General features: G+C 40.6%; 1 protein-coding gene across 1 annotated transcript in view; it reads left to right on the top strand.

The window, feature by feature from the left end:
* GAB3 (GRB2 associated binding protein 3) overlaps positions 1-10,457 on the top strand; it is a 125,696-nt gene that overhangs the window by 85,569 nt on the left and 29,670 nt on the right. Inside the window, exon 2 of the mRNA XM_029287381.1 lies at positions 489-792. Coding sequence (XP_029143214.1) covers positions 489-792 — 304 coding nt within the window. The remainder of the gene's footprint in view (positions 1-488; positions 793-10,457) is intronic.

The raw sequence follows: 10,457 nt of genomic DNA, 5'->3' as shown, positions 1-10,457 counted from the left end.
TCCAGGTCAGTGGCTGCTGCTGGATGAAGGAGGAAAGTAGGGATTGCAAGAGTGGCTGGGAAACTGTCATGAAGCTTTGAAAGTGAGGGTCATGTAACTGCACTGAAACAGCCACAGCTTCCCCCAAATTGTAGTTAAATTGGTAACTGGGTTGTTAAATGAATCTGGCTCCCCCCTTTTCCTCTGCTTGTCTGAAGGTTGCAAAAGGCAATCACATGACCCCAGAACACTTGAACCGTCCTAAATATGAGTCAGTTGCTAAGCATCTGAATTTTGATCACATGACCATGGGGAATGCTACAATGGTCGTGTGAAAAACAGTCACAAGTCGCTTTTTTTCAGTGATGCTGTAGCTTTGAACGGTCACTAAACAAATTTAACGTTGATGACTACCTGCCTGGCTAAATTCCGGAATAGCTCAGAGATAGAGAAATGATATGGTCAGGGCTATGGCTATATCTTTCTTTTTTTTCTCCACATTTCCTCAGGCTTGGCGGAAACGCTGGTTTGTGTTACGTCAAGGCCGGATGAGCGGCAACCCGGATGTGCTGGAATATTATCGGAACAGTCATTCCAAGAAGCCTATCCGCGTGATCGATCTGAACGAGTGTGAAGTGGTGAAACACTCGGGGTCCAACTTGATCAAGAAGGAGTTTCAGAACAACTTCGTTTTTGTTGTGAAAACAACCTACCGCACCTTCTACCTGGTGGCCAAATCGGAAGAGGAAATGCACGTGTGGATCCACCACATAACCCAGATCTGTAATTTTGGACACTTGGAAGATGGGACAGGTAGGTACGATGAGACAGCTCAGGTCTCGTAAAAGTGGTCCATGAATGACGTAAGCCTCTTGAGATCCCACTAGGATTGAGGTGGTGGACAAACTGCATGCATGCATGAATGAATGAATGAATGAATGAATGAATGCTTGGAGGTCTTCATACAGTCCCCATGTTTTACATGCTAATAAATCATCACAGGACAATTGTTTGAAATCTCACTTTCTTCTAAGCAACCTCACTCATCAAGTTGGCCGATTGGCAGAATTAGTTAATCTAGTCTTTTTTTTTGTAATTGATATTTTGACATATTTATCACAGGGAGGAAATGTTGCAGTAAAAATCTGTATCGTTGTATGGCGAAATAGACAAATAGGATGTCGTTGGGGTAGCTTCCATAATAGACGACCACAATTTGTAAGTCCAACCTGCTTGTTCACTGGCAGGTGGTGAGGTGTTTTTTTTTTTTTAACCCTTTTTCCACGGCTCCTTTTTTCCTTTCCCCCCAGTTGGCGACAATAGGAAGGAAAATAACCGTGCAATATTATTGTGCACTTTCTGGATTCTGCGTGCAATATCAGCAGGTTGTTCCCAGGTCACTAACAGTGGGGGATGCTCTCAGAAGGAAGGTCCATGGATAATCTCAGTGCAAAAACACACCAACTGAGAGCACACATTCTTGCAAAAAAGTGTGAGGAGATTTTCTTGCACTTTGTAATAGTTAAGCACTGACATTCAATTATAAGTAATGCCTTGTTGCATCTGGCCAGTTGGTAGATCTCACTTCATGGCTGTCCTATTATTATTATTATTATTATTATTATTATTATTATTATTATTATTATTATTATTATTATTATTATTATTATTAATATTAACAACAACAACAACAAAAACAAAACAACAACAACAAAACAACAACAACAACAATAATAATAATAATAATAATAATAATAATAATAATAATAATAATAATAATAATAATAAAGTTGGAAGGGACCTTGGAGGTCATCTAGTCCAGTGGTGGCGAACCTATGGCACGGGTGCCAGAAGTGGCACTCAGAGCCCTCTCTGTGGGCACGCGCGCCGTCGCCCCAGTCCTAGGCCTTCAGCTGGGTTTTATAAAACCTTTTCGCTTTAGGTTCCATCAATCAGTCAATTTCAACTTCTCAGGGGGAAAAAAAGATCTTGCAAAGTTGGAATTGATTGATTGAACTTTTTAGTCCCACCCAGTCTGCCGTTACCACGGCAGCCACGCCCACCCAATGGACCACACCCACCCAATGGGCCACACCCACCAAATGAGCCACACCCATCCGGCACCCGACGATGCATAAGTGGGTTTTGGGTTGCAGTTTGGGCACTCGGTCTCTAAAAGGTTCGCCATCACTGATCTAGTCCAACCTCCTGCTCAGGCAGGAAACCCTATACCATTTCAGACAAATGACTGTCCAGTCTCTTCTTAAAAACTTCCAGTGTTGGAGCATTCACCGCTTCTGGAGGCAGGTTGTTCCATTGGTTAATTGTTCTCACTGTCAGGAAGTTTCTCCTTAGTTCTAGGTTGCTTCTCTCCTTTAGTGACTGTTTGAAGTTATGATGACATCGAAAAATTAACTTTACGACCAGTCCTTCTATTTATGACAGTTGTGGCATCTTGTGTTCACATCATCACCATTTGCGTGTTTCACGGCTGACTTCTGACAAAGCAGAGTCAATGGCGAAGACAGCATTAATACTGCAATCATGGTCACATGTTGTCTCTCTTAACGACTGTAATGACTTGCTTAATGGCCAAGCCAGAACTGATGTCACAAGTCCATCATGAGCATCAACAATGTTTCATTTAGCAACTGTGTTGCTTAGTGCCGGAGTTACCAGTCCTAATTGTTGTAATTGCTGAGTGGGACTACTTGTCCTCTACACTGCTAAGTATCCTATAGTAGAAGCATTTTGGGATGGCATCTCTTCCACACCTCTGATAGCCACTTCTTGTTTAGTATTTTTTGACATAAGATATTCCGTTCTCTATTCTTCTGATCAGGAGGCAGCAGCATATAATCATAATAACTAAGCACCTTTTTCTCTGCGATGGCATAAGGTGAAGAGCTGAGATGAAAGGAAAAGCAGTTTTCCTGATTTCACATTGTTAAATTAGTATGTGAACTGAACTCTACTTATCTTTCTGAATTCTCATTTCTCCATATTCGGTGAAGCTCTTCTCTAATTGCTCAATCTCACCCACACGTTGCATATAATAGTGAAAAATCAAACAAAATGGCAGTATGTTAAGGAATACAGTTTCAGGCGAGAAAAAAAATACTGTCTTTTACAGTAGATTCTTAGATACTAGTCAAATATCTCTGTATTTTTTTTAAAGTTCTGGCTTTGGTAAAGAACCGGATGAGGAATCGGCCACAAGACAATTATAGCCTTTGAGATATGAAGTTTGTAGAGCCCCCAAATTAAATAATATTTTTAATGTTAAGAGTTACTGAAATCTCTCCAGATTTTAGTGGGTTCGTGAGATTTAAAGCAAGGACACAAGAACACAATTACCTCAGGAAGGAATTTTGGAAATCCTGTAAGATTTTGACGTGTGTATATCTTTGGGGGGGGGGAAGGCATAAAAATATGGTTGATGTCTACTCCAACGAAAAAAAGTTCTGTATCAATGGCCTAATTATGAAGAAGGATGTTTATCTGCAATTTAAACCTGAAACACAGAAGGAAGTGTTGATGCTTTTGCGATATGAAAGAAAGAAAATTTTGGCAAGGAACATCCAAGAAAAGACTAAGATCGGATTTAGGGAACTGAAGGCTAAAACATATGAAGAACGGTTGCAGGAATTGGGTATGTCTAGTTTAATGAAGAGGAGGACTCGGGATTACATGATAGCAGTCTTCCAATATTTGAGGGACTGCCACAAAGAAGAGGGGGTCAACCCATTCTCCAAAGCACCAGAAGGCAAGACAAGAAGCAATGGATGTAAACTGAACAAAGAGAGAAGCAACCTAGAACTAAAGAGAAACTTCCTGATAGTTAGAACAATTAATCAGTGGAACGACTTGCCTCCAGAAATTGTGGATGCTCCATCACTGGAAGTTTTTAAGAAGAGATTGGACAACCATGTGTCTGAAATGGTGTAGGGTTTTCTGATTGAGCAGGGGGTTGGAATAGAAGACCTCCAAGGCCCCTTCCAACTCCGTTATTCTGTTATTTTTACCCAGAAATATGTAGCATTTCTTTTTCTAGTGGGAATTTCCTGACTTCTGGCTCCTTAAAGCCAGGGTATTAATAGGAAGGAAAATGTGGATTTTAGGTGGGAGCAAAGAATCTGATTCTTATCTTGCTGCAGTGAAAAGTTGCATTTTAAAAGCAGCCCTGAGCAATTTATTACTTAACATCCCTCTTTCCCTCTTCTTGGAGTAGGATAATCCAGAGAGGTTTAAAAACAGAGGGAATGTTTGAGAGGGCGGACAGCTTGGCATCCGTCTGTTGAAGCACCCTTGGAAAAATTTTCGAGACACTGTCTTATTTTGTCTGTCTGGGAGCCGTAGAACCTAAATCTTGCTAAGCAGAGCACGTGGTTTTAGGGGAGACAAGATCTCCAATTAAAAAAAACAACAACAAAAGAAATTAGCACTAAGTACTTTTTGTTTCTGCGCTCTGGTTAAAATATGCTTGGAATGAATCATCGTACAGATGGCTTGATGGTTACAAGAAATAGTTCAGTGTCTTTAAAGGGGGGGAAAGAATCTGAAAGCTAATCTTCTGGTGCTGTTATTTAAAGCGGATCAAATCTGAGGTCCACTTCAACTTGCTTTTTGAGTTGCAGGATAGGGCTGAATGTCAATTGCAAACCCAGCGTATTCCTGGGTTTTGCAGAAATTGCTTTGCTCAAATAGGTAATGCAATCACTGGGTGATTTCGAGGGCCTGGGCTATGGTATCGGTATAGTGAAGGACAGCAGAGCCTGTTGGGGCATTCTCTTCTTTAAAAATCAAACCTGGTTGATGTTTATTGTGAGGCTAGTGCATGCCCACAAAGAATGTAAGGATTTGTCTAGGATTGTGTGTCTAGGTGGAGATGAAAGACTTGGGTGGAAGCTTAGCAAAGAAGAGCCAGCTTCAGTGGGTGTGTGGGCTGAACTGACCACTAGATGGCAGCAGTGAGGTATTGTTAGACATCTCTGTCTTTGCTGCCATCTAGTGGTCATGGAGAGTTCTGCTACATGGAAGATTCATGTAGATTTCAGACCAGGAATATGTCCTTGTATAGACGCTATCTTCAGATCATGTTCTAAGCTTCCCTATTGTCATTACTCTTTGAGAGAGGCTTGTGTGTACAGGCCTGTTCCCTTGAATGTAGCCAGTAACTTAATTCATTTTAGGATGGGAGGCCCAACACTATTCATGGCCCTGGTTTTGGGAGAGAAAAGGAAATATTAAGTTGCAGACGTTGGGAGACCTTGGTGGTTTAGAAACGGTGCTGTGATCTGAAAGAATTAAAAGTGTGTCTGCAATACTTCCATTTCTGTTATTCTGTTATCTTCTTAATGTATAAAGGCAAAGAAGAGATTTATTTTGGAGTTCAGATCTGAAGCACTTAATTTTGATCTATTGCAGGCAAGACCCAATTCTTTCCACCATAAGGTGAACCTTACTATAGTCTTCTGCATCTTCAGATATATCATCCTGTAGAAGATAGCTTTCTTCAGAGGACATGCAATAGACTGTTCCCAAGGCATTTGTTGAGGCAGCTATCTTATTTGTAACACTTCCTGGTTGTGCTGATGGGGGGGTTATAATAATAAAATCATACATGTATGGTTGAAGAAAGCATGGACCTCTAAGTAAAGTTGGAAGAGAGAAGCATGTACTCCGTTCAGGACCTTTGGTTCCACGAGCCTATGGACTCATCTTTGACCGCAACATATATATCTAAAAACTCCCAAGCAGGAACAGGCAGCCTTTGGTGGCTGGGAGGAAAGAATTCAACATTTGGGGGGAGAAATGGTGAATGGGTAATGATCCAAAATGTGGAGGGCTGGACGTTTTGCTGCTTTTACAGATTTTGGCAAAGATTTTTTTTTCCTGTGTTTTATAATAATGCTAAGCTGTTAATGGGATGTACGCAGCAGGCTTCATATGTTTTGGGTCTTAAAAGGGGAGGACATGGTGCCAATCAGAGCCACTTTAGAGACTTCAGAAAAGAAGGAGACCACCACAGCTTTGAGGCTACCACTTCCAACTTTCAGAACCAGCCCACTTTGGAAGATCCACATGCTATTGCTCTGGATTTATTAGCAAGCCAACTGGTTTCTATCTTCAAGTAGCTGCCAGCTTGAGCAGAGCGCACAGTCTATTTACAAGGACTACTCTGAATAATCCCTGGAAGGAGCCCTTTCTATGTCCTGAAGATGCTTCTCTGAAAAGCAACTGGACTTTCTTCTTGTTGTTTTTTCTTGCAAACATTTTGCTGCTTCCTCAGTTAGAACCGAAGAAGCTTCTTGGATGAGAAGTGAAACGTTTCCAAGAAAAAAAAACCCCAAGAAAGTCCGGTTCCTTTTTGGAAAACCACCTTTTGGGACAACCGTGACCTGGATGATGGAGAATCTCCATTAGACACGGAGCCTTCCTATGGGGTTCTGCTCTGTTTTTCAGAAATAATGGGAAAATCTGGAGGTTCCCCCCTCCGGAACCTCTTTATTTTCCTCTCTGTTGTCATTTTATTCCCTGCGATTTCCTTGCTTTTGCTGATTGTGTTTCTGCTCAAGAGAGAGAGAGAGAGAGAGAAGGAATATGGCCCTTTTATGTTGCCTCCTGGAAAATGGATATACATAATTCATTGCCTGCAGCTGCTCTACCAGCCATTAAAGAGCTTCAGTCATATTATCGGGCACAAGGGAAAAATCTGCAGCGGGACCCTGAATTCTGTCTTCGGCGTCCAATTTCAGATGTGAGCAGAGTCAAAGAGAGGGATTTGTTTTTCTTTTCTTTTTTTATACATATTTTATTAGGTTTTATACAGGTAAGGAAAAGATAGGGTCAATACGGGTATAAGGGGAATGGGAATAGGAATTTGGGGTAGGATAAGGGTAGGTACAATAATGGGGTATAGGATAGGATAGTTGGAAAGGGGGAAGGAGGAGAGAGGTGTGGGTAGGAGGGGAAGGAAGGAAGAGGGAAGTAGGTAGGAAGGTTGAGGAGTGAGGGTGGATGCGGGGGGGGGGGGGAGAACGCCGATCATTTCTGAAAATATATTGACTAGGTTTTCCTTTTTGTTTTTTAATGAAATGCACCACATTTGTATTATGTTTATTTGAAAATTAATAAAAATTTGCAAAAAAAATAAAAAAAAATAATGGAGTAACCCCCCCATAATAATCCCAAGCTTTAACAAACACGCTACCGTCCGGATCTAAATATTAAATAAACATAATTTGTATAATACTAAACAATTATAAAGAATAAAGTTAACTATAATCATATAACTAAAATTAGATAGGTAAGTAAAAAGGAATTTGTTTTTCTTTTCTTTTTTTCTTTTTTAAATATTTTTATTGAGTTTTATAAAGGTAATAAAGGGATAGGGTCAAAAAGGATAAGACAACGGGAAACATACAAAAAGGCTAGACCAAGGGAAAGGGGGTAACACAAAAGTGGGATTAATCCCACAAAATAACATCGCTTCAGCAAGTCTACCAGTCCGGGTTTACATATTAAATCTTAATAATTACTCTATTATTAAACAACTTTCCATATAATCATGTAAATAACAAATTAGTCAATAAATCTCATTCATTTCACTACTTAACAATGCTTAGTAATAATTAATTATAATCACTTTAAGATAATAATATATTACGTATTAATTCTAGTTTACCATATTATTAAAGATCACAAATATACAAAGAGGAAGAAGAAGAAATAAAAACAAGTTCATACAAGTAATCATAGAATATAAATACAAATTATCAATTAACTCTTTAAATTTCATAACCTTTTCTCATTCTAGCGTGTTTCTAACCAATAATAAAATTTCCCCCATGTTTTAAAGTAAATTGTGTCTTTTTTCTCTTTCATTTCTAAAGTCAATCTATCCATTTCTGCACATTCGAGTATTTTTGTTATTATAGCCTGGTCAGATGGTAAATTTTCATTTTTCCAAAATTGGGGAAATATTATTCTTGCGGCTGTCAGCACATGCAATATTAAATACTCATTCTCTTTTCCATAATTCAAACCTATTATTCTTAACAAACAGAGTTCTGGTTTAAATTCTATCTGTATTTTAATCATCTCTTCTAAGGAATTTGTTTTTCTTGATGAGCATGTGCTAATGGGAGAGATGCTGGGATGAATCTCAGCTCGGTTGTTCCAAGCAACCTTCTGCTGACCTTGCCTCCTAATTGAAGTCACATTGTATAACATTGTGGATGAGGCATGAATACGAATGTGGAGGCACCTTAAAAACCAAAGAAGCCAATGCAGTCCTGAGCTGCATTAACAGAGGGACAGAATCAAGTTCATGTGAAGTTCTAATACCGCTTTACAAAGCCTTAGTAAGGCCACACTTGGAATATTACATCCAAGTGTAATACTCTGGTCACCACAATACAAAAAAAGATGTTGAGAATCTGGAAAGAGTGCAGAGAACAGCAACAAGGATGGGTTTGGGTTTGGCTAGTCTAAAGAAAAGAAGAAATAGGGGAGACAGGATAGCAGTGTTCCAGTATCTGAGGGGCTGCCACAAGGCAGAGGGGCCAGGTTGTTCACCAGAGCACCAGAGGGCAGGACGAGAAACAATGGTTGGAAGCTGATCAAGGAGAGAAGCAACCTGGAATTAAGGAGAAACTTCCTGACAGTGAGGACAAATCAACCAGTGGAATGGCTTACGCCCAGAAATTGTGGGCGCTCCATCACTGGAGATTTTTAAGAAGACCTTAAGGTCCCTTCCAGCTTCTATTCTATTCTATTCTATTCTATTCTATTCTATTCTATTCTATTCTATTCTATTCTATTCTATTCTATTATTAGGCTGCTAGAGGCTAAAATGTATGGAGAACGGTTGCAGGAATTGGGTATGTCTAGTCTAATGAAAAGAAGGACAAGAGGTGACATGATAGCAGGGTTCCAATCAGTGATGGGATTGAGCTGGTTCGCACCACTTCGGCAGAACCGGTAGCTATTTTTTTGTTGCCCATGCTCAGAATGGACTTCCGGAAGCGGCATCCACACAGAGAACTGGTTGTTCACATATTTGAATCCCACCACTGGTTCCAACATTTGAGGGGCTGCTATAAAGACAATGGGGTAAATCTATTCTCCAAGGCACCTGAAGTCACAACAAGAAACAATGGTTGGAAACTAATCAAGGAGAGAGGTAAGGAGAAATTTCCTAATTGTGAGAGCAATCAACCGGTGGAATGGCCTGCCTTCAGAAGCTGTGGTTGCTCCATCATTGAAGGCTTTCAAAAAGAGATTGGACAACCATTGGTCTGTAATGATACAGGGTCTTTTGCTTGAGCAATGGGGTTGGACTAGGAGACCTCCAAGGTCCCTTCCAACTCTATTATTTTATGTTCTATGTTCTAAATCCTCCAGAGCAGGTCAAAGAAGCAGCCCTTTGCGAATAGAAGGCTAATGAAGGCTGAGGACCTTGTCTTGGAGGGATGATGTGCTAAACTCAGGTTTGCTCAAGTTGGCGTTAAAGTTGCTTCTGGGTGAAGCTTAAATTCTTGCCCCAATTTACATAATTTTGCAGAGCTTCTGACTGCAGTTGTCTTCTGCTTTGACTTGCATGTTTGCTTCTTGTTTTTTTGTCCTAACCCAGAAAAATCAAAGGAGGAAACATAGAAAGTTCCTCATGTTGGAATATGGGGGAAAGCTGGACTAAAAATCAGGAAAGGAGGCAGGCACTTCTGAAATCCTGCCAAGGAAACTTTGGGACTAGTCCAGGCAGTTGCCAAGACTGAACACTGATCTAAAGGTGCATGCATGCGCACAGACATACTAGAAACACTGGGAGTTCTAGTCCCGCTTTAGTCACAAAAGCCGGCTAGGTGACTTTGGGTCTCTCCCTCTCTCTCAGCACAACTTGCCTCACAAGGTTGTTGTTGTGTGGGGAAAATTGAGGGAGGGAGGAAGGAAAGAAGGAGAGAGAAAGAGAAGGAGAAAGAGAAAGAGAGAAAGAGACTGGAAACCTAATTTTGTCTCCTGTTCTGGACCGGAGCAAATAATGATGGATAATAACCATGTAGCTCTTCTTTAAAGCTGTTCTTTTTCTGCCTAAGACGCTGCACAATCTTTCGGGTGTGGTGATAGTTGCAGTTGGATGATGACACAAAGTAGATGAGACCAGATTTTACATGACCAGGGCTGGGTTGCTTTATTTTTCCTGGACTTTCAACAAATGCTTAAACCTACATAATAGCTTAGCTCACTCTTTTATTTATCGGCTTCCTGCTCCAAGCAGTGAGAGCCAACGCTGATTTTGGCCCGCTGTGGTCAGAAGGGACCTGGGAACTCCAAAAAAAAGGGATTTTCCAGGTTCCTGCAGTCTTTGCGACCTTGAAATTGCCTCCCTTGCTTTAAATCCATCTCCAAGTTCAAGCTCCATGGCCTGTTTCCTATCTTCCTTCTTCGTTTTCTGGTCTGCAGGGCCAGATAGAGGA

Source organism: Protobothrops mucrosquamatus, unplaced genomic scaffold, assembly GCF_001527695.2.
Source record: "Protobothrops mucrosquamatus isolate PMUCROS unplaced genomic scaffold, P.Mucros_1.0 scaffold_25, whole genome shotgun sequence".
NCBI lineage: Eukaryota > Metazoa > Chordata > Lepidosauria > Squamata > Viperidae > Protobothrops > Protobothrops mucrosquamatus.
Note: the sequence above shows the minus strand (reverse complement) of the source record. Positions and strands in the feature narration are given on the sequence as shown.